This window comes from Eretmochelys imbricata, chromosome 6 (genome assembly GCF_965152235.1).
Source record: "Eretmochelys imbricata isolate rEreImb1 chromosome 6, rEreImb1.hap1, whole genome shotgun sequence".
In the NCBI taxonomy this organism is placed as follows: domain Eukaryota; kingdom Metazoa; phylum Chordata; order Testudines; family Cheloniidae; genus Eretmochelys; species Eretmochelys imbricata.
The window spans coordinates 67,786,457-67,810,332 of record NC_135577.1 but is presented as its reverse complement, the minus strand read 5'-3'; the positions used below and the strand labels follow the sequence as shown (position 1 = coordinate 67,810,332).

Sequence of the window (23,876 nt, the reverse complement as noted above, 5' to 3'; positions counted from 1 at the left end):
ATTTTAATTTTTTTTTGCTGAGCACATATAGTTTAATTTGCATAAGTTAAATGTGCATATGATGTGACTCCACTGTATAGGGTAATGGCACTGAATACTGGCACCATTTTCCATGGGCAGTGGTGATTTCAGCTGATCCCTCACTCCCGAGGGAACAGAAGCAGAGAGAGCGCAGCTGCTGCTGGCATTCTGAAGCCACCTGGGCCCATATGTTGCTAGCCTCTGTACTGCAAGGGTGCCTGCCAAAGTTATCACCGACTGGTGTGGGAAAGTGTCCTACCGCAGAGGGGGAAATAAGGCTGCCATCCCTACAAACCTTTGGGAGAGGACTGCTGAGTACATCCATGAAAGTTTCATTGAGCTGTCTCAGGAGGATTCAAGAGACATCCCAGCATACATAAACAAACTGCTCTGCCTGCCCCCCCCCCAGCTGAACTCTACAGGGGAATCAAAAGCAGATAACAACACTACTTTTCTTTGCTGTACTGCTCCCTTTTCTAGTACAAGTAACTTAATGAAAAGTCAGTAGCTGTGTACTGTTAAGTTGGGGGAGCCATCAGTAAATCAGTGTAATGGGAAATACAATTACACACTTACCCGAGGTTCCTTCCTCTGCATTTGGCTTGACTGCCTGGTCTGCAGTGGAGACTCAGGCAGGCCCTGGCTCGCAGCACACCTCCCCGCTGCCCAGTTGCAGGATGTCCCCCATCCTCCTCCATCTCTTCATTGTTCATACCAGAGGCCTATAGCTCAGGCTACTCAGAGGTATCAATGGTGGTCTGCAAGATGTGGGGGGACATCCTCCAAATATGGCATGCAGATCTTTGTAAAAGTGGCAGGTCTGCAACTCAGTAGCAGATTGACTGTTGGTCTCCCTGGCCTTCTGCTATGCCTGCTGCAGTTCCTTTGCTTTCACACAGCACTGCTGCTGATCCCTGTCATTCTCCTTCTCTTGCATCCCCTGTGCAATCTGCTTGTAGATATCCACATTTCTATGGCTGGTCCGTAGCTGTGCCTGCACGGCATCTTCTCCCCCCAGGCCCAGGAGATTCAATGTCTCCTGTCTAATCCAAGCCAGAACGTGCCTGGAATGTGCAACCAGCATGGTCAGTTCACTCAGTCGCACACAACAGTAAGAAGCTGCTAGGTGTGCTTGCCAGGCTGGATAATCGAGAAAAGACATTTCAAAAATTCTTGGTGCTTGGGAGGGGGACCTTCCAGTCTCTATGACCGCTGGGCAGGAGAGTTCACAATTGTGACCAGAGCAGTGAGCGTCTGGGCCAGCTGCTGGGACAGAGCAGTGGGTGTCTGGGCGAGCGTTCTGGGACAGCTGCTGGAACACTGTTGGCATAAGTAATGCAGGTTTCAGAGTGGTAGCCGTGTTAGTCTGTATCAGCAAAAACAACGAGGAGTCCTTGGGGCACCTTAGAGACTAACAAATTTATTTGGGCATAAGCTTTCATGGGCTAAAACCCACTTCTTCAGATGCATGGAGTGGAAAAAACAGTAGAGAGGTATAAATACACAGCATATGAAAAGATGGGAGTTGCCTTACCAAGTGGGGGAGAGGGGTCAGTGCTAATGAGCCAATTCAATTAAGGTGGAAGTGGGCTATTCTCAACAGTTGACAAAAAGGGAGGAAAAATCACTTTTGTAGTGCTAATGAGTTTAATGTAATCAAGGTGGCCCATTTCAAACAGTTGACAAGAAGGTGTGAGTATCAGCAGGGGGAAAATCAGTTTTTGTAGTGACCCATCGACTCTCAGTCTTTATTCAGGCCTAATTTGATGGTGTCCAGTTTGCAAATTAATTCCAGTTCTGCAGTTTCTCTTTGGAGTCTGTTTCTGAAGTTTTTTTTGCTGAAGAATTGCCACTTTTAAGTTTGTTATTGAGTGTCGAGGGAGATTGAAATGTTCTCTTACTGGTTTTTGAATGTTATAATTCTTGATGTCAGATTTGTGTCCATTTATTTTTTTGCATAGAGACTGTCCAGTTTGGCCAATGTACATGGCAGAGGGGCATTGCTGGCACATGATGGCATATATCACATTGGTAGATGTGCAGGTGAATGAGCCCCTGATGGTGTGGCTGATGTGGTTAGGTTCTGTGGTGGTGTCCCTTGAATAGATATGTGGACAGAGTTGGCACCAGGGTTTGTTGCAGGGTTTGGTTCCTCAGTTAGTGTTTTTGGTGTGTGGTTGCTGGTGAGTATTTGCTTCAGGTTGAGGGGCTGTCTGTAAGTGAGGACGGGCCTGTCTCCCAAGGTCTGTGAGAGTGAGGGATCGACCTTCAGGAAAGGTTGTAGATCCTTGATGATGTGCTGGCAAGGTTTTAGTTGGGGGCTATAGTTGACGTCTAGTGCCGTTCTGTTACTTTCTTTGTTGGGCCTGTCCTGTAGTAGGTGACTTCTGGGTACCCTTCTGGCTCTGTTGAAAGTAGGATTCTAGATCACCGCAAAACTGTATCATGTTCGTGGGGGTGGTAATGCAGTGGGGCTAAGTAATGCAGTGTCTACTTTTGCGCTACATCAACCTCAGTATGTCAACCATGGCTCAGTGCCGCTCAGGGAGAAGGTGTTATGCATTGCTGTAATGGGGCGCTTACAGCAGTGAGAGACACATTTAACTGTAGACACATGCACATATATGTTGACATCAGGCAGCTTACGTTGACCTAATTTGGTAGTGTAGACAAGGACTTAAGGTGGTGGTCACCCTAGGAAAAAGGGTGTGTTTTTACCTCAAATTAGCTAACATGTGGTAACTAACAAGAGGTGAAATTGTAGTGAAGACAAGGCAATTTGTAGTTTTTTATATGTGTTAGCAGGTTGAGAGACACCCACAACCCCTCCCCGCAGAGCCCACCTGGGGGGCCTCCTCAGCCCACATACCTGTCCCCCTTCCAGAGCCCAGGGATCCAGAAGGAGAAACAGCTTGATGCTTGGTCCCAGGCTTACACGGTGTTTCCTGCGTACCATCCTCTCCTTCCCTCCGGGCATGCTGGGAACTGCCGCTGCTAGGAACCCTCTAGTTCCCTCTCCCTCCCCCCAGGTGTGTCTTCTGCTGAGTCCAGTGGCCCCTGGTGGCAGCTAGCAGCACTGCAGCCCATTTCTGTGGGGGTAAGGAAATTCTGCACGCACAATGTTTAATTTCTTCAAAATTCTGCATTGCGCAGTGGTGCAGAATTCCCCCAGGAGTACATTATATTGCTGGACTGATGGCTTTTAATGGCTGCACTCGATAGTGACATTAGCAAGTTCAGCATTAAGGGGCAAGTCTTGGTCACTTTACTCATGTGAATAGTTCCATTAAAGTCAATAGGACTACTTGGAAGAGCAAGGCTAGTATGTTGGAGTGGGGTCTGGGGTGGTCCTCACTCCTTTTGATATCACTGTGACTACTCACATGAGCAAGGCCAGTAAAATTTGGCTCTACATGTTTGCATTGTGCTATTTCTGTTAAACGAAGTCTGAACCACAGGTCCTGATTTTCTGGCACCTGTAGTTCACATGACACCTACATAGACTGGAGAACCTCTGCAATAGTGCTATTGCTGGCTGGATCCTTTAAAAAGAAACTCACCCTGCCAAATTCATAATACAGCAGTACAGGGAAACAAAATCATCGGGCCAGATTCTCACCTGTAGTAAATTTTGGTAGTTCCATGGAGTTTAATGGAGCTGAGCCAACGTACACCAGCAGAGAAACTGGCCCGTTCTCTTCACAGACTTTTTCTGTGAAGATTTTATTTTAATTCAGGATTTGTATCAACTCAGTTCTCCATGTTTGAAGGAATCCTGTGCTTGCCCATTTTCTTGTCACTGCATTGATGGCCTCTCAGGAGCAGCTCTCACTCTGTAGAACTGTGGCTTCTATTAGCAAGTTTCAGTGTGCTCTATTTTCCCCTTCCCTCCTCCTTCCCCGCTTTGTGTAGCAGATGGTGCTAATTCCCATGGTGATTCTTGAGGCAGCTGAGGTCTCTTCCCTGATGCCTCCACTGAATCATGGAAACTCCCTCTGGTCTCTTTGGAGAAGAGAACACATAGCTGATTCTTATCTTCTGTTTATGATTTTTAAGATCCTATTAGGATTATATTTCCCGTTGCTGGGGTTTTTTGCCCCTCTCCAACCTGTTCCCGGCATCTTTAGTATGACATTTCCCCTCCCATCTGGGGAATTTTCCTTTACATTGTTATCAGCTGAATTATTTTGCATTCCTCTACGCACAACACAACTGCATTTGTAAACATTCCCTTTTGCCGCTATATTTACATTCTCTTTCAAGAGGAAAGGCTGACACCTTAAAGATAGTAAGATCATTTTAGTCTCATTAAAATAGTTCATTTTTTTCCCTATTTTGTTTTCTGCTTCAAAGTCCTTTTTAAAAATTTTCATTTAACCTCAACTTTAGCACTAAAGCAGTCCCTGGCCTCTCCCTCTCTTTTGTGGCACCTCCCATGGCTGCCAACACTCCTTCCTCCCCATTGTTCCAACCAACTATGTATCATGCTCTCCCCTCCTGGATTCCCAGCACTGGCTTCCAATCTCCTTCTATATCAGATTCAGATGTCTCATTCTCACCTTCAAAACCCTGCATAACTCTACCCTGGCCCTCCCTCTGGCGTAACTTCATTGAAATCAGTGCATTTATACTGGTGTGATTAGAAACAGAATTTGACCTCTTGTCTCTGATTGCCTCCTGCTCTGTCATCAGTGCCTTCTGGTTTTCAGCTTGCCTTGTTGCTCCTTTAGTTTCCCATAAGTGACTGGGAATTTTCCTGTGGCTTAACTTCCTAGACCTTGTGCGCCATGATACCTAACTCCCCTCCTTTAAGCCTCTTTCAATATTCCTTTCTTTCGGTTAGCCTTTCTCTGCTGGTCTCCACACTGGCATTCATAGAGAATGCTGGACCAATTTCTGGTGCTGTTGAAGTCACTGGAAGTTTAGTCATTGATTTAATTTAGATCAAGATTTGTAATATAATCAGTGGTATGGGGGAATGAAACCGAACTAACAAGTTCACACGTACCACCGAGCAGATCTTGTGATCTTTCACCATTGTAAGTTACAACTTCCCATGCTTTCTCCCACTGCCCGTTGTTGTTGTTGTGTTTGTTGTTGTTTGTTGTGTGTGGGTTTTTTTGTTGTTTGTTTTTTTTGTTTTTTGGCCAAGTCTTACTGTTATATCTATTTAGATAGTAAATTCCTTAGGGCAGAGACTTGCCTGTTTTCTTTGCTATAATGTGCCATGCACACCTGTGCACTGCATAAATGTAGCAATCCAAGGGGAGCAAGAGGGTGTGTCCTTCTGAAAATCTACCAAACTCTAGTGAGAAAAGGAATTGTATCATCTTCACACCAAACTGAATTTTTCTGGGGATGTGGATTTTCTGGATGAGAAAGTGGCTTTGGCATTTCGGCATCTGAAACTGCCAGCAGAATGGAATGTGTTGGGAACAGACCAGACACTTAATGGGTGACTGTGTTATTACAGTGCTGCTGACTGAAGAAGATGAACTTGAAGATGATGTAGTTTTTCAGCATGGTGGCTAGTACATCCTGGAAAGACGAGCTTCAGTGTATGACTCTCCCCCTAGAATGGAAATGAAAACAGAAAGGGGGGTGTAGTAGTTCATAGAGATTTTCCCCCGACCCCATCCTTGTATCTCTTCATAGTGGAGAGGTATAAACACCTGAATGTCTCAGTTTGGGCAGATGTAGTGCGCTGTTCAAATATTTGCATACAGACTTAATCTCTGTTCGTTCTTAATCAGGGAATTGCCACAGTCCTATGTTGTGGGAGAAGAAGCACAATGGCTGTGTGTGCTCCTTTGCTAGTTCCTCCTCTGGGATGCTAGTACCATGTATGACATCCTCTCTGATCAGCCTCTCAGGTGAGTCCTTAGAGGCCTTGGCTGTCCCAGTGACATATGTTTCAGAGTTGTTGTTTTGTAGAAAGCATTGTTTAGATCAAACCCAATCTCAGTTGCTGGATGCAGTGGCTGTTGGGTCCAAACTTAAATAGGAAAATGCTACCAGAAATTAACCACAGAAACTATGTCTGTAGCATAGAAACTTCTGTCTGTAGCACTGAGGCTCAAATGTAAAAGTATGCCTGGGAATTGAGGTTCGGGATGAGGTAGAAGTAAAATCAGTGGCTCTCATGCTCTGTGTGTGTGTGTGTGTGTGTGTGTGTGTGTGTCGGCTGGCTTGTGTATTGGTTATATAGATAGTCCCTAGCAGAGAGCAATAGCGTCATCGAGCAAACAGTTTCTCGGTTCCAGGAACTTCTAATCAGCAAGCACTGTAACTCCAGGCTTCTTTCCCAGTCATCTTGGGCAAACGTGCAGATGTATTGTTTTTAACCCTTAATATAAGATCTCCCTTTCACTCCAAATAGCGGTCACTAACCACCTGTGCCTTGTAAACTAGGTAGTAATACACCAAGTTTCTCCCAAACTCGGTTTGGCATTTTGTGGTACCAGTGGGATAATGCATTATATTTTAGTTTGCAGATGTCTTGAACCAGTTTGGATCTAAAGGTGTCCTACCTCTCACAATGTCATGATTGTTGTAGAAATAGAGACATACTTTTCTCTCAGTTAAAGTGGTTTATCCTCCATTGAAGTCAAAGTTACTGAATGTGGAATTTTGGCCCTATGTGAGAGATTCCTGTGATTTTTTTTTTAATTTTTTTTTTTTAATCCTGTTTCTTAAAATGTTTAAGGTTCACTTGGCAACATTGTAGTCCTGGTTCTCCCCTACACCACTGTATAACAATCTACAGTATAGTCCCCAGTCAGTAGCTTCAGTGGAGTTACTCTTTATTTACATGTGGGTGAGAGGGGAATCAGACTCCTTGTGTCTCATCTGAAAAGCAAATGGTGGTGTGATGCAGTAGGAGAGCTGCTCTGTGCATCAGCCAGCAGTGAGGGTCTGTCGATCACCCCAAGTCTCTCTCCTTGATATGTGTTTAGCCAAGGAGGACTGAAAAGGACTCTTTAATTAGCCTGCTACTCCAGGGAGCATAAAAACTGGGACAGGAATCTAATCTGGCTTTCCTGGATGGCAGGGCACAGCAGTAGGCTGGCCAAAGAACTTAAATGTGAAACATTTTGTTTAAATATTTACATTTTAACCCTTAGGAAACTGGCCTGTGTTCCCAGCAGGATGTAACCTTGCCACTGGCTAATCTCCATGCTTTTGCTAAGGCTGCTGGTGGGGACTGTATAAAGAAAGGTCTGCAGCCTCTAGGGATTGGTCTGGGACCTCTTCTTGTAGTTAGTTAATCCTGCCCTGCTTCTCCTGTGGATGGTCTCCATCCTTTATCCCCCAGACAGCCCTCTGAGTGGGAACCACCTCCTCTAGTTGTCCAGTTCTACTCTCTCCCTCAGCCCAGGAAGCAATATCTTCCTATGCCAGAGGCTGGGGATGTCCTGGCATGAATGGCAGAGCAGCTTCTTGCTGACGAGCAGGCCAGCTCATGAGAACAGGTGAGCAGAGAGAATGAGGCTGGTGAGCTACTCAGCGTCCCTTTTCATACTTCATAGTGGAAACTAATGAAGGTGTTGGAGGGCTAATGTTGAATTCAAAGCTCTCCACATGATTGGCCTACCTTTTATCTCTGCCCCCATAACCTTCCTTGACAGCTACTTTCCAATGGAACAATGAAACTACTGCTCAATACAGAGAGGCTGAACTATACGGGGAGCCATACGCAGCTTGGAACACACTCCCACGAGGGCTAAGAATGGCCACCAACCTCATGGCATTCACCCCAAATGCAAAAACTACTCTTAGCTCTGTCTGCCACTTGTAATGCTGATATTATTCATCCATTTAAACATACTGAAAAATGGAGCGCTTTTTTATAAGGCCCAAGAACGTTATTTTCCAGTTCACTTCACAGTTTGTATATGCTGAGAAAGGGTTTTTACCTGGTGTGCTCCCGGTGCTGATAAAAATGTGTGCAGCTTTTCTGTAGCTCAGGCCTTCGGCAAAACAAATCCCGAGATCTCAACACTTTTATTTTCCTTCCAAGCTCAGCTTCCAATTGAACTTCTTGTATTGCCTTTGCAGCTTCCGCCTAGAACCCACATCCGACCCTTTTTTTTGTTTTAACGTTATTTAGTTCCACGTTTCCAAGGAAACAATCACCCTTGGAGTACCACCAAGAATGAATTTGGCCCAGGGAGACAAATCATGGATTGAAGCTTTATAATCTCTGATATGCTGTGGTACCAAAAACATTCTGCATATCAGAGGCAGGGCTTCATTAGGATAATTCAGATCACACACTTCATTTAAGACATACTGCAAGTGAGGTTTTTTCCATCCCAGTTTATCAAATAAATTTCAGTGATGTTGGTTCTGGTGAAAGTTTCTGGATTTCCAGAAGCTCTCTGTCCAAAGAACCTGTACAACACGGTCAGTGGGAGTACTAGCTTCCCTCATATCTATTCCAACAGCATCCCTCCATAAGAACCTAGGAGAATTGTATAGCTTTCTCTATGCTGGTTTAGAAAGTGAATGGGTAAGGAATTGATGTAAGCCAGATTGATTGAGGGCGCCTCTAAACCAAAATAAGTGTTCCCACAAGGGAATTGCACCAATTTAACCAAACTGATTTAGTTTACATGGTACAATTTCCTTGTGTAGATGAGGCTATAGAGAAAAGTTTGGTCTCCAAACACATTCGTTCCTTTGCTAGGTGTGCTGTTGGTGGTGGTCGTGCTAGTTATGTGGAAACTTGTCCATTACAAAGTGAACTTCAATCCCCAATTCACATCCTACGGGTTACATGGATTCCTTTTGTTTTCTGGATAGGCTCGCCCATCTGGGATTATGTTAACCCCTTTCGTGCTGCCTCTCCCCCAGTCCCAAAACATTTCTATAGAAGTTGAAACAAAGATGCAGGGGAGTATGCAGGTGATGGACTGCTGGGCTTTACGGGCTCCCTTGTTGGGAGTTAGCAGGGGACTGAAGTGGATGAGGACTTTAGCTTGTGGGATTTTAAAACACTCAACCCATTTTTGAGGGAGATTGTAGGGGTGAGGGAAAGAAAGACGCTTCCGTTATCTGGGGCATATTTGTGTTCAAAGGAAAACTCTCCTCTGGGGCCTGTTATTCTTGACATCATCTCCAAGACTTTTATCATAGTCCAACCAATTATTTTCTTTCTATTTTAACTAGTGATTGTGTATGGGATTCTGTCATTCAAAGAGTTCTGTAAGTACCCCTACAATGGAGATGTAGATTACAAGCTCTGAGGCACTTGGGAGGAGTCTAGAGGTTGGTAAAAGTGTCCAAACCCTTTCCATACATCCTTGAAGCACCTTGTCTTGAATTGAAAGTGACTGTTTGATTCAGAAATCCTATTATCTGAGGACCATTCACACAATAACCCTAACAGCCCCTCTGTGTACTATCAGGGTCTACTAATGGTTGTAAATGTCTGAGTAAGTTTTTTTTAAACACTTTTAAATAAACCCTGAAAACACAGATGCTAATTTCACGGCACAGAATTTATTTCCCTTGGGTTCCTGAGAACCCAATGTTTCTCCTCTACTTTACATCAAGACATGGCAAAAAGCCAACACATCAGAGGCATGATGGTTTGGGAGCCATGCACAAAGATCCCCAAACTCCTTTGAATTGAGACTCCTCCTACTTCACAATAATTGTACTGTATTTTACTTGTCAATAATGCTTCTTACCCCAGGATATCCAACTGCTTTGCAGAGGGGTATGTGGGTAGGTATTATCCCCACTTACGTAAAGAAAAATAAAGCAGAAGTAGGTTGCACGATTTGCCCAGGAATCAAAGCCAGAAGGGACACTGACTCCCAGTCAGAAGACCTTGCTTTCCTCAGTAACTTTAGTTACAAGCCTTTCTTCTATTCTGTTATAGGGAGGCTCCATATAATTCCCATTTGACTGCCACTTTATCATACACAGACAAGGATTCTCCCTAGATGTCCATGAAACTGGTAGGAAAAGCACAAAAGTTAAGATCTGGGCAGACCTTCGCCAAGGATTGTTATTCTGTCCTCTGACAGGTCAAGCTTAGCTCCCCATCCACTCATCAGTTGTGCCATAGTATGTTGGACAAGTTGAACAAGAATTATTTTTAAATAGTCACATAGCTCTTAGTTCAAAAAACAACAATTAATACACTTCCAAGTTAATAAAACCTTTACAGAATAAGGGAGGAGCAAATAAATTCAGATTAAATAAGAAGCAATCTGAACACTGACCAGAATGGAATGATTTTTGGGTGAGAAATATCTCAAAAGTGAGAATTCTTCCCTGATTCCCCCCCCCCCCCTCACTTTTGTTGAGAAATATCTCAGAAGTGAGAATTCTTCCCTCATTTCCCCCCCCCCCCCCCACTTTTGTTCATCTCTGCACTTGCAGGTTGCATACAGAAATGGAAATGCCAAAATACTGTGAGAACAATTGCTTTTATGAGATGTCTGGCCTTTTTGGAACCCAAAATTATCAGAAATCCCATGAGGTGTTATGTTCATATGAAATCTCCATCCTAACTATGCAAAACCAAGTGGCTTGGATCAGAATTGAAACTGAGCTGAATTTAGTGAGGTTACAGGATCCTTTACCAAAGAACAGTAAAAATACTTAAAAAAAAAAAAAAAAAAAGGTTTATGGATTTGGATTAAAACAGTTCATCAGATGTGTGTGTGGAGTACTAGAGTACCCATAAAGTACATATTGCATAAATGTGACCAGTGACACGGTTTAAAAAAAAGGATGTTCAGACAGAAGTGCGATTTATTTACGTTACGTTGGCAACGTCTCTTTTAAGGACTGATCAAGAATGAGTTTCTGTAGGTTGTAGAGCATTTTTACTATCATCTCATCTCTCATCAATGAAAATATAATTAAGAGGGATTAGGTTCTCTCTCCAGCCTTCCTGTCTCACTGTAAATGGGACCAATCCTGCTGTGAGTTTTTCTTGCGGCCAAGATGGAAGGTGAGGGCTATACCAGAAGATGTTCTTGGATTAATATGGCTTTTTACAAAGGTAATATAACACTCTTCCTCCTCCTTCTCCCATTAGAAATCATGCTACAGCTTTTGTGCTCCTCACATTACCTCAGAGTTATGGCTGAGGTAAGTAGGCAGAAGCCAAAGTCAACAGAGTGGCACCTGCCTATGCCAGTGGTGGGTCACTCCAGCCATTTTTTTTATTTTGCTTATATGAAAAACTCCAGGGCATTTTCAGGGATAGCAATGGGCCAGGGCTTCTTTTTCATAGTTTATCAGAGAGTAGACTATGGCATCAGTGCAATGCTGTCAACATCATGATTGGGTGTTTGGTTCAACAGTGACTTCATGAGGAAACAGTGTCACTTTACTGACCTACTGGCAACATAGCCTGCAGCACCTCAGTTTTCAAATTAACTTACAGCATCACTGCAATGTAACCCACTCTGAGGTATGCAGCCCAATAGTACACAGCAGAGGAGGGTGACGTTTGGCTAAGAACTGTATGTGGAGAGAACCTCTACTATTATGGAATATTCCATGAGGTTTTTTAATGTCTATAAATTGGACAGGGCCTTGACTCTTAAGGTCTCATTCAAAAGATGCTCTCCTCCCTTCACTAGTATGCTGCCTGAAACAATATAAGTTGTACTTATTGGTTGTATTTGATACAGGAATGGATGATTTGAGTTGATCTGGAGAAAAGGAAGGGCTGTTTGTTGCTATATTTTAAAAGATTGTCAAGGTTGCTCATAGCGTTGGATGAATGGGTGCTTTTTATTTTAAAGTAGAAAAAAATTCAAATAAATGATAGACACTCAGTTTACCTACCTCAGATAGATCAAGGGCTGAACTGATCCCACTTGAAGTTAAACATGTGGCCTTCGGGAGTTTGTGTGCCATCGTGAGGAATGGACTAAGCCATCTCTTTCAACTTGCACAGGGCGTTCCCTGTCATGGTGCTTTATTTAAGCCTTGTTTGCATAGCTATCCTCCAGTGGAAGCAGCATTACTTGAAATGGAATATACTGTTCGTTAAAGCTTTTTCCTGTGCCCACAACATGATTAGTATAATGGGTTTGTGTAGCATGGAAGGGGAGAGAATGGGGTAAAAGGACAAGATAGATAGGTCTCTGCCTCTGAGCATGGTGAAGTCTCATCACAGTCTACTGTGATGTTTGCACTGGGAATAATATGGCAAGGATTACGCCTGCTGCATGTGAACAGTTTCATTTAACAGGTTTCAGAGTAACAGCCATGTTAGTCTGTATTCGCAAAAAGAAAAGGAGTACTTGTGGCACCTTAGAGACTAACCAATTTATTTGAGCATAAGCTTTCGTGAGCTACAGCTCACTTCATCGGATGCATACTGTGGAAACTGCAGAAGACATTATATACACAGAGACCATGAAACAATACCTCCTCCCACCCCACTCTCCTGCTGGTAATAGCTTATCTAAAGTGATCACTCTCCTTACAATGTGTATGAAAATCAAGGTGGGCCATTTCCAGCACAAATCCAGGTTTTCTCACCCCCCTTCCCCCCCCAAAACACACACACACAAACTCACTCTCCTGCTGGTAATAGCTCATCCAAACTGACCACTCTCCTTACAATGTGTATGATAATCAAGGTGGGCCATTTCCAGCATAAATCCAAGTTTAACCAGAACGTCTGAGGGGGGCTGGGGGTAGGAAAAAACAAGGGGAACCCCCAGCCCCCCTCAGACGTTCTGGTTAAACTTGGATTTATGCTGGAAATGGCCCACCTTGATTATCATACACATTGTAAGGAGAGTGGTCAGTTTGGATGAGCTATTACCAGCAGGAGAGTGAGTTTGTGTGTGTGTGTTTTGGGTGGGGGGGGTGAGAAAACCTGGATTTGTGCTGGAAATGGCCCACCTTGATTTTCATACACATTGTAAAGAGAGTGGTCACTTTGGATGGACTATTACCAGCAGGAGAGTGAGTTTTTGTGGGGGGGGGGGGGGGGGCGGAGGGTGAGAGAACCTGGATTTGTGCTGGAAATGGCCCAACTTGATTATCATACACATTGTAAGGAGAGTGATCACTTTAGATAAGCTATTACCAGCAGGAGAGTGGGGTGGGAGGAGGTATTGTTTCATGGTCTCTGTGTATATAATGTCTTCTGCAGTTTCCACAGTATGCATCCGATGAAGTGAGCTGTAGCTCACGAAAGCTTATGCTCAAATAAATTGGTTAGTCTCTAAGGTGCCACAAGTACTCCTTTTCTAGTTTCATTTGAATGAGAGGAACTTTTTGCTGGTATGTTAGGTAGAAAAATGCTTACGAGTAACTGAGCTCCTTGACAGAATGGCTTCTGAGATACGTTCAGACTATCCATTTGTAAAGCAGTTCTGTGCAGTCACTACATGCTTCCTCTTTGGAAGATTTTCTGCCTGGGCACCTTCATAATGCCATCAAGCTGAACAGGAATCCATGGTCAGGCTTATATCCAAGGTAGCCTTCTAGTGAGGGATCTTTGGATATTCCTGTGTCTTTGTGTGTCTGAAAGTGAATTCATGACCTGATAGCACACAAAGCAGAGAAGCTAGACAGCCAAATAGACAGACTTGTGCTTGGCAGGGCACAGTGAGAAAGGAAAACAATTGAATAGCGTAGCTGAAAAAAAGGTTATAGGGTGACAAGATTGTAAGAAGAACTAATAGGTGAATTATACTTCTTAACATCATGGAGACCTCTGGATGCAAACACAGCAACAGCTCCTGGTGGGCCAATCTGGGAAGATATTAAAATAATAAAAACAATATTACTTGTATTATCATAGTACCTAGGAGCCCCAGCCATGGACCAGGACCCCATTGTGCTAGGTGCTGCACAGACCTGGACCCAGAAGAGCTCACAATCTATGTACAAGACAAGAGACAACAGATGGATGACAGACTAATGGGGGAGCACAAGGAAACAATGAGACAACGGTCAGCCTGTAACCTTCCTGTCCCTCTGTTTCAAATAAATATTAAGACAAATGACTGGAGTCACATGCAAAGGGAGGAAAGAACCAAAGGGGCAGTGGCAGGGAAGACATGTTGACTGTGTAGCAGGATGGGAAGGAGATAGAGTGTAGCCAGTTGGTTAAGAGCCGAGTGAGAACTAGGGTATCTGGGTTCAGTTCTTGCAGTGGAGCCTTGTCCTCTTTGTGCCTGTCTGTAAAAATGCAGATAACTCTCTCAACAGGCTGCCAGGAGGCTTAGTTCAGTGATTAAGGTGGGAAGAGCTGTAGAGATAAGCAGTGTTAGTAGGGAGTCACCAGGTAGTGGCATTGGCCAAGAAAGCTTTCAGCATTTATGCTTTGCTGTGGTGTTGTGAGCTCTCTTGGATACAGGCCTCACTGGTGCGATCTGTACGCTGGTCATCTTGGCATTGGGTTGTAACATGCACTAGGTGGGTGCTTTTCACCATAAGGCTGCTCAGAATAAGGCAGTCTGCTTCATAAAGAGTGTGAGTAGGAAGCAAGTCACACCTATGGCCCGTGATCTGCATTGTTTGCCAGTCTTTCCAGTTACAGTTTAGGGTGGTGCTTTTAACTAGGACCCAGCACACTTAATGCTCTGTAAACAATATCAGAGATCACCTCCCTTCCTGTGGCATGCTGTGATGGATGAAATCGTCCAAAGCACTAAGCTATCAGCCCTCTAGTTTAACTGTGTAGGGAATGGCAGAGTGTTTTCAGTGTGTGCTCAACAGTGGAATTTGCTCCCCACTTCAGTTCAGCAGAGCCCCAAACTATTCATCTTCAGCATATGCTGCAAGCTCTATATATTCTGCCAGGCTTTTCCAGAGAGGCAAGGATATATTGTGATAAGGGGGTGAGAGTTGGGAGGTGATTTTATGGGATTTGAAGTGTCTTTTATTTGTTTTCCTGTTTACTTTAAATGTGGCTTATTGTAACATTTTGTAAACATGTAAAGATCTCTGGGGAAAGGGGGCTTGCTCATCTAGGAGTTTGTTCTTTCTGCCCTGTAGCTCCTCTAGGAAATACTTGGTATTAAGACAATTTTTTTTCCCTTCCAGAAGTTCAGTCTTGCACAGTAACTTTGTCTAAGCTTTCATTTGTCACCAGTCTCTATTTGCCTTCTCTAAAGCTCCTAAAGGGGAATTGAAAGCCAAAGTCTGTTTCTTAAAGTGGATTATTTCATCAGCTTGCTCATTCATATTTCGAATGTTGCTGATCAATTGTACACCTGAGGAACTGCATTGTTTTGCTGTGCTGAGGGTTTCTCAGTTACAAAGCTTGGTTCTGAAAACCAGATTGGTCTTGAAAAGCAGCCTCCCTGTGGCAAATTCCCTTTGACTCCCTCCACCCACTAGCCATACAGCACCTTTACTCCCCTTCTGCCTGTAAGTGGACAGTAATGACATCATGCAACATACATTATTTTTCAAAATTTTCCCATTCGCTGGTGTGACTCAAGCCAGCTCAGAGTTCCGTAGCTGCCTCTTTCCCCTCCCAAAGACATTCCTCCTCAGTCATGCTGTCTGAGGAGGTTATTACTACTAAACAATCAAGTCCTGAAGTTTTTATTCATGACAAACCCTCACTGACTCCTTCATAATTTGTCCTATTAATATTTCTACCACCCTTTATTTTTAGCCTTCTTTCAGTATTAATACATGTAGAAACATCAACTTAAGTCATGATTCTCTCAGGACACTTTTTACCTACTACTGTTAAAAATAACACCTCAGATGGCTACAACTGAGATCAGAAAAAAGCTACTGTATCCTATTTTTCAGGTTGATTTGCTGTGTACTTTTGATAGCACTTTGCATATAGTCAGTTTCACTTACGTTTGTGTGGATTTTTCCATAGAAGAAGGGGGGAGAGGGGGAAGAAACACACAACTGTAGGAAAGTGTCATTGAAAACCACACAGATTGGTAAGGGGGAAAACCCAATGGCAGCTGTCATGCCAGAACCTATTTTTAATTCACTTTTTCAAATTGACTAGGGCCCAGATGCACCTAGGTATTTAGGCACCTAACTCCCATTTAGTGGGAGTTAGTCATCTAAATACTTTTGAGGATCTAGACCTAGGTTTCAAATTGGACTCCTTTGGGCCATATTGTTGAGACATCCTAACTAGTGGAAACGTCAGAAATCTAGCTGGCACCTTCTAATGTCTCTAACTGGGAAGCCTGCAAGAGTGATTGGGTCTAACTAAATCCTGCGCAGGGACGCCCTAGGTAAGTTAATGGTGTTACACCAGGGATGGATCTGTCCCATAGTAAGCTTCTCCAGGCCTATCAGTAAAACAACCAGACAATGCTCTGATTAAAGCCAAGACAAGGAAAAGAGCAAAGGAAACTTTCTTCTTCTTCTAGGAAATGAAATTCTTTCCACACAGTTGGCAGGAACCCAAGAGTTCAGCTTTAACTTACCTGGGGAGGCTGCTCTAGGAACTCTGAAATTTAACTCTTACTGTAGTGAGTTTTACAAGATGTTTCGTGGGTGCTGGGTTGTGGTTTTTTCTTCTTCTTTGTCTTAACCCTCCTTTCTTCTCAAGCTCACCTAGAAAGTCGTCTTTGCACTCAACCTCCCATGCCCAAAATACTAACACAACCTGCTGGCTTTGCCAGAAAACGCTTAGCACATTAGCGGGTTTAACGGCCACAGTTGCAATCACTTAGGAGGCTGCAGAACTGCATAGATTTCATTCCAGGATCCCTTCCAGCTGGTGGCTTTTTTGACAGCACTCGGTGGCACATTTACAAGCACACAAAGCCTGCAATATAGATGAAATATGAGTTGCTGTACTACATGGGGAGCATAGTTGTGGAGGAGGAGGGAGGGTAACGAGAGCAGCTTGACAATGTCTATGGAGAGAGAAATTTGAAGTGGCTTGGGTAAGGTTTCCACTATTTAGTATCCTTATGAAAATGGTTATTACTACAGTTGCTCTGTTCTTGCTTAAGAAAAGGATCAGTGCTGACCTATCCAGCTCTCTCTGTAGTAAGTAGTATTTATGCCCTGTTGTTTTGGCTGGCTTGGGTAACTCATGTCACCTGCAACTTATTTCTGTAATTGCCTTTGCGTCAGATTCTGCTGTGGGCTTCAGCAGTGTAAAATACAGACTAATTCCTTTGAGGTCAATGCAGTTACTCTGGATTTTTAAACTGGTGCATCTGAATGCAGAATTTGGCCTTCGGACTCTAGTAACACCTGCAGCAAGAAAAGAGAGGCTCCCATGCTGCTGAATTGAGCCAGGCAACTGCTTATCTCTCCTGCAGATGTTTCTGCCTTTTTGTCTCCCTTAATGTAGGGAGAGGGGGAGTGACAGAGCATTGGAATGTGCCATATCCTTTCTGTTCTCTCCTGGTTGGTTCAGTGTAGCCAAAAGCTAGTATGGTGTAGGAGCTGGAGACTAGGTGCCAGTCAACACAGCGAACAGGGAACTGTTTAATAATTTGTTAGTTCTCTGACCATATTATTGCATTTCTGACCGTGGGGATAGGCCCAAATCATGTTAGGAAATCGTGCTGTCATTCTAGCCCTGCCTTGAACCATATGCTAATGCTGTTGGGCCATATCCAAGTGTAATGACTGTTTAAAGGTGATAGCTTCCTGCCCATGTAGTACAGTATAGCTAGCATGTTTCTCAGCAAAATATCTCTGCTCACACTAGAGAGGGAAATTCTGCTGGAATGGTGCTAGCAATGGCCATGTTTGGACACTTCTGTAGGCAGAGGGTGTGGCAAGATTTCATGTGGGCCGGCCTTGCTGTTTCCTAGTGTATATTTTTGGAGAGAGAGGGTACTGTCTCTAGAGGGATGGGACTCAGTTGCTCTGGTCTGCAGGGAGTAGCACTGACCGTCTAGCGCTGGCAAAGAAAAAGGTGTTTCTGTTGGTTTGGTTGTTGACAAGCATCCTAACGGGCACTGCATAGGTCTGCTGTGAGGACTGAGGACTAGATTACTTGAATCAGGTTGCCCTAGATATGCACCCCCAGAATGTAAAGGGGATTATACAGAATTCGGGGGATACCGGATTATTTTTTAATATATTGAGTATAAACCTATTTGGAAAGGCAATAAGCCATCTACTCCAACATGCCAGCTCTTCTGAACAATGATATTAATCCCCCTTTCACGTATTTCCACAACATTGCATGGTGCTGTAAGGAGTAAGAAGCTTTTTTTGACAGGTGTGCCCTCACTCCTTCCCATAACTGGGTATCCCCTATCTGAGTAGAATCAGACTGCAGGTACTGAAGTGCTTGTACATGCTGCAGTTTGGTGATTCCTGATTATGCATCCTCTCTAAAGCACCAGGGCTTGCTTCTGTTGTTGTTGTCTGGCTTTGGAGTTTATCTCCATCTACCCTTCCTGCCTCCCATTGCTTGCACATGTAACAAAGACATGCATTGGGCTAAATTCTCTATCCTAGATCCGTGCACAGGAATCTGGTCTGTGTGAGCCAAATCCACCATGCTGTCGAAGGAAAATGTTCCTAACTGGAACTGATTAGGACAGAAAGTAGCCAAGAAATACGCGAAAGAGGGAATTGTGCTTAAATCATTAAATAAAAGAAAAAAAACCCCAAACAAATGTGAAGAGAACATGAAATTTCCTCTTTGATGTTCTGCGCTGGGCAGCTTTCAGTCTTTGTTTAAAGACTTTTCCCCCCTGTTTGCTTCTTGTTGGATTGTATCCAGTATTACAACGTTCATGTAATGCCTTGACTTAGCTATCGTTTTTCTTGGGATAATTATAGGTTAGCATAATGTATCTATTGTTCTGTTCCACAGAGCAGCATTGTCATATGGATGGCTGGGGTGGGGAGGGGGAGAATCTCTGTGAGTCTCCTGCATCCACACTGTGTCTTTAATTAGCATTCTTCCTCGCTTTTCCATCCTATGCTGAAGGCTGAGCTCTGCCCCTTCTCGGCCTGTTGCTTGCTCTCTTTCCAGCTGCTGTAATGGTGCTATGGCTGTCATTCCAGGCAGACTTCACTTACGTCCTAGAAGGTTTCTCTTTCGGAATGAAAATGACATTAGGCCACATGTTGAGCTACTGGTATTTATAAAGGAAGCATGTAGATTATCCTTTCCCAAACTATTAGTTGACAGGTTTCAGAGGAGTTTCTCTCATTAGTTTGAATAATTTTTATTCATATCAGAGAGGAGAAAATATTATTTTTTACATTACTGTCCAGAGCCCCAGTCTGGGATGAGGATCCAGTTATGTTACACACTGTACAGACATGGAGTATAAACAAGAGTCCCTGTCTTGAAGATCTTACACTTTTTCTTATATCAACATTTTGTCTTTGCCCCCAAAGGAAAGCGGTGGGGTACTGTTGTTGAATGTTATAAACTTGTCTTTGCGTGTTTGACAGGTGAGTAGTACCTAAGTGGGTGCTAGAAAAATAAAAATAATATAAAGTGGAAGAGCCTGGTTAAATAGCTACTGTTATATGCAAGGAAAAAAATCGTGGCTCATAATTAGGGCCCCCTACCAAATTCATGGTCCATTTTGGTCAATTTCACGGTCATAGGATTTTAAAAATAGTTTCATGATTTCAGCGATTTAAATCTGAAATTTCATGGTGTTGTAATTGTAGGGGTCCTGACCCAAAAAGGAGTGGGGTGTGTGTGTGTGTGTGTGTGTGTGTGTGGTGTCACAAGGTTATTGTAGGGGGCGTTGCGGTACTGCGACCCTTACTTCTGCACTGCTGCTGGCGGTGACGCTGCCTTCAGAGCTGGGCAGCTGGAGAGTGGCAGCTGCTCGGCGGGAGCCCAACTCTGAAGGCAGAGCTGCCACCAGCAGCCGCGCAGAAGTAAGGATGGCAGGGTATGGTATTGCCACCTTTACTTCTGTGTTGCTGCCTGTGGAGCTGGGCCCTCAGTCAGCAGCTGCCACTCTGTGGCCTCCAAGCTCTGAGGGCAGCAGCACAGAAGTAAGGGTGGCAACACTGCACCGCCCCTAACATAACTTTGTGACCCCCCTGCAACTCCCTTTTGGGTCAGGACCCCCAAATTGAGAAATGCCGGTCTCCTCTGTGAAATCTGTATAGTATCGGGTAAAAGCGCGCACAAGGCTAGATTTCATGGGGGGGAGATCAGATTTCACGGTCCATGACACGTTTTTCATGGCCATGAATTTGAAAAGGCCCTACTCATAATTGGTCGAAAAGTCATGCAGTCAGTCATTTGGTTTCTGTTGTTGCCACCTCTAATGTAAACAATACTGAGATCTGGAGCGAGTTTATAGTCAATCAGGCTGCATATACAAATAGAGGCATCTAGATTAGTTATGCTGATGTCAGTGAAAAATATTTTTTGCCTTTGAGTTCATCAGGTAGCCTACGGAGATAGTTCCTGACTGGCTCATCAGAGGACAATAGTAGGCTTTTTTTCAGGACTTCAGACTCCCTTTGGAATGTTGATTTTTTTTTTTAAAGGAAATAAACGCTATTACACTTTTGAAATCCATTGTTTTACTGCAGAAAAGTTCCAGATATTCAGAATATATGTTATAACATGTATATTGGGCCACATTCAACACTGGTATATTTGAACACAACTCCACTGACTTAAATAGTGGACAAGGAATTTTATCAATTTTCCCTTTCCCCCTGACCTCCCTCCAGCCCTAAGCAGAAGGCCAACACACATGCTCTTCCCTTGAATCTCCTCTGTAAACCACAAGTCTACCATGAATCCTAGAAGTTAAAGATGGTGAAGACTATCCTGCTCCCTATCATTGCATAATTGTTCTCCACAGGACCAGACATTTGGTGTGAAGACTGTAACCCGAAGAAATGTTTTTGCACACTTATAGGAAGACAATTTGCAACTCTGAAATTATGTGTATGGGGCAGGGAATGAAGGGCATGCAAGCAGACTTTTCAGTGTGTCCTTGCAACATGACGAGGCCTTCTTAAATTCATCTCTTTCATAATAATAATTTGTGGAATTATGTCTCAGAAATAAAGAAACCAAACAGATGTACAATTTGGTAAACTGCAAGCATTAAATGGCCAAGCTTATCATCCCTGGTGTATGCTCATAGTGTTCAGGAAGTTATAGTGTGTGATGTATATGTATAAGGAGTGATGAATGTGGCCCAAATTGTCTTTCAGCAAAATTCAATTTTTTGGTTTGCTTTCCAAAGGAATGGTGACTTAGAGATAGTGCTTTAGAAACAGATGATGTCTCTTGAATTCAATGCCTGCATCCTGAGAGAGAAGGAGAGAAGCAAGCCAGCCAATTCCTTACTGGGGATATTTCCAGAGCTAAGGAACATTGCCAGGTGTGGTCACAGGCTGGTTCTGACCGCATTATGTATGTTTGAACAGCACTAGGATCCTCAGTACAACTGCTGTACTTATTGTATTTTCCCCTTTGTGCTCTGACCGTGGAAAACCACAGGTTAATCTCAGTCAGACCTTGCAAATGGCTGACACCATTGGACCAGATCCAGAAAAATTCCTTCCCCTGGCTTAAGCCTATTTACATACCACAGATTATTACCAGATGGCACTCACCTTTTTTTATTCATTCCCACGCATCATGACCCAGGCAATTGGCTCACTTTTTTAGTATTTCCTTTATTCTCAATGTATTTTTAAAAGCCAAATAAATGATCCTTGTGTGTCTTGACATCTGCTGCAATCATTCCCATTGACTCAAATGACACCTTGAAGGAGATGGAACAAACTGGCTACAGTCTCTCATTGTGTCTTTGCTGGCCCTTACCTCACACTCTCTTGTGCCTGAAATCCACTAATGCTCATGACTCCAGCTGTCTTTTTTTTTTTTTGCTTTTTGTCCACTTCTACCTCAAAGAGCCAAATGCCATCTCTCTCCATTATCTCAGCTTAGATCAGGGACTCCTTTCATACCCCTAACATTGATCAAAGATTTTAAACTGGGAGTAAAGCAGGAATCAGCTGCATGTTTGGGGAAGAAGAGGGATTAAATCTGAGAATTGCCCTGGGTCACTCCACATGAAGAGCCTTGCCTAACAAAGAACACACTATGATCATTATTTTATTTATTTCTTCATTATTAATATAATGCTCTCCATGTTCTATAGTGGCAGAAAAATAAGACCAAATTAATCTTTGGTGTCACTTGGTTGCATTCTGTGGATTTATACCAAGGATAAATTTGGTTAAACTAGAGTTACTGTTACAATGGTTGGTCACTCTTCTGATGTTTTCAGATCCCACCCGCTTCCCTGAGATTTCAGGGAAGAGAGGAGTCAAATCGAGTCTATATGTGTGTCCTAAATTTAGGATTCATTTTTGTTCCTGCAGGGATTCCAATTTTTAGTTCTAATCTAGGCTTCATAGCTGGTGGGGGGGCTTTCCATGGGATGTGCTGAATCAGTGAATTTCAAGGATGCTCTGGCCATGGCTCTTTCCCAGTCAGTGCAACCAACTTTCAGGGCTGTTCTGGCTGCCGCTGCAACCCCTTCCAGGCAGAGTTTCTCTTATCTGGGGTCCCCAGCCCTGGGTCATCTTGGTGGAAGCTGATGTATCCCACTCAGGACTGAATTAAGTGCACAGAGTGCAACAGAACAGCCAAGCTTCAAAGTAAGGTAAAAAGGTAAACAAACAGGCTAAATGATGAGAGATACTAGATTTATGAAATTCATTCTGGTTCAATAACCTAAATTGGCTCTTTCAATCAAGATAATTTTTTATCTTGACAGTGTCTCTTCAAACATTCTTCTGCTGGCAGGGCTAAGGGAAGAGCAGAACACAATGGGCCTGATTCTCCTCTCACAGTGATGTAAATCAGAAGCAATTCCACTTAAGTCAATTGACCCAATAATTTCAGGCTCCTCCTGAACAGATTTTGCTTGACAAGCTGCAATGGGCTATATTCAGAGTTTGTTTAATAAGGGAAGCCTTCACCCCTGGGGCAACACTCCCAGATCTCACTAAACTCAGTATGAGAGACAAGGTGGGTGAGGTAATATCTTTTATTGGACCAACTTCTGTTGGAGAGAGAAACAAGCTTTAGAGCTTACACAGAACTTTTCTTCAGGTCTGGGAAATGTACTCAGAGTGTCACAGCTAAATACAAGTTGGAACAGATTGTTTAGCATAAGTAGTCAACACACATTTCAAGGGACCACTCATGGTGAAATGGCCCGTTAACATCCCTGCAGTCATAGGGGAGCAAGGGAGGGGGCAGGAAAGGCAGCTGCTTGTGGGGTTGTTAGTGGGTTATAGATTGTTGTAATAAACCATAAATCCAGTGTCTCTATTCAGTCCATGATTTTTTGTCTAGCAATGTTATGAATTTAAGCTCCCAGGCTCATCTTTTGAAAGTGTTGTGCAGGTTTCCTTTGATGATGGGGATGGATAGGTCAGACATAGAGTAGTTGCTTTGTGAAAAGTGTTCACCCACAGGTGATATGGTGATTTTGTCTTTTATAGTTTTCCTGTGTGAGTTCATTTGAGACTGTAGTGATCGTCTGGTTTCACCCACATAGTTGTTATTTGGGACATTTAGTGCACTAGATGAAGTGCACTACATGTTGTGATAGGTATGTGTAGGACCTATGGATCTTGAAAGGTATGTTTTGGGGAGTGTTGATCATTGTATCAGTGGCGATATGTCTGCAGGTTTTGTGTCTGTTGTTCTGGCAGGGTCTGGTGCCACCTTTTGAGTTGGTGCGTTCTAGTCTGTTGGGAGCTTGCTTCTGATGATGAGCTTGGAGAGGTTGGGAGGTTGTTTGAAGGCCAAAGGGAGGGGGTTCAGGAAAGATTTCTTTCAGGATGGAGTCCCCATTGAGTATTGGTTGTAGTTGTTTGATCATACCCCATATGGGTTCCAGTGTGGGGTGGTAGGTGACAATAACTAGGGGTGT

At 43.5% G+C, this 23,876-nt stretch overlaps 1 protein-coding gene across 7 annotated transcripts in view; it reads left to right on the top strand.

Annotated features, from left to right (window-relative positions):
• The window catches only part of DPF3 (double PHD fingers 3), a 221,991-nt gene that overhangs the window by 45,416 nt on the left and 152,699 nt on the right, over positions 1-23,876 (top strand). The window contains exon 2 of one of the 7 annotated variants that reach the window (XM_077818755.1): positions 5,775-5,894. The exons of the other annotated variants lie outside the window; for them this stretch is intronic. Coding sequence (XP_077674881.1) covers positions 5,863-5,894 — 32 coding nt within the window. The 5' untranslated portion in view covers positions 5,775-5,862. The remainder of the gene's footprint in view (positions 1-5,774; positions 5,895-23,876) is intronic. 7 annotated transcript variants of the gene reach the window in all.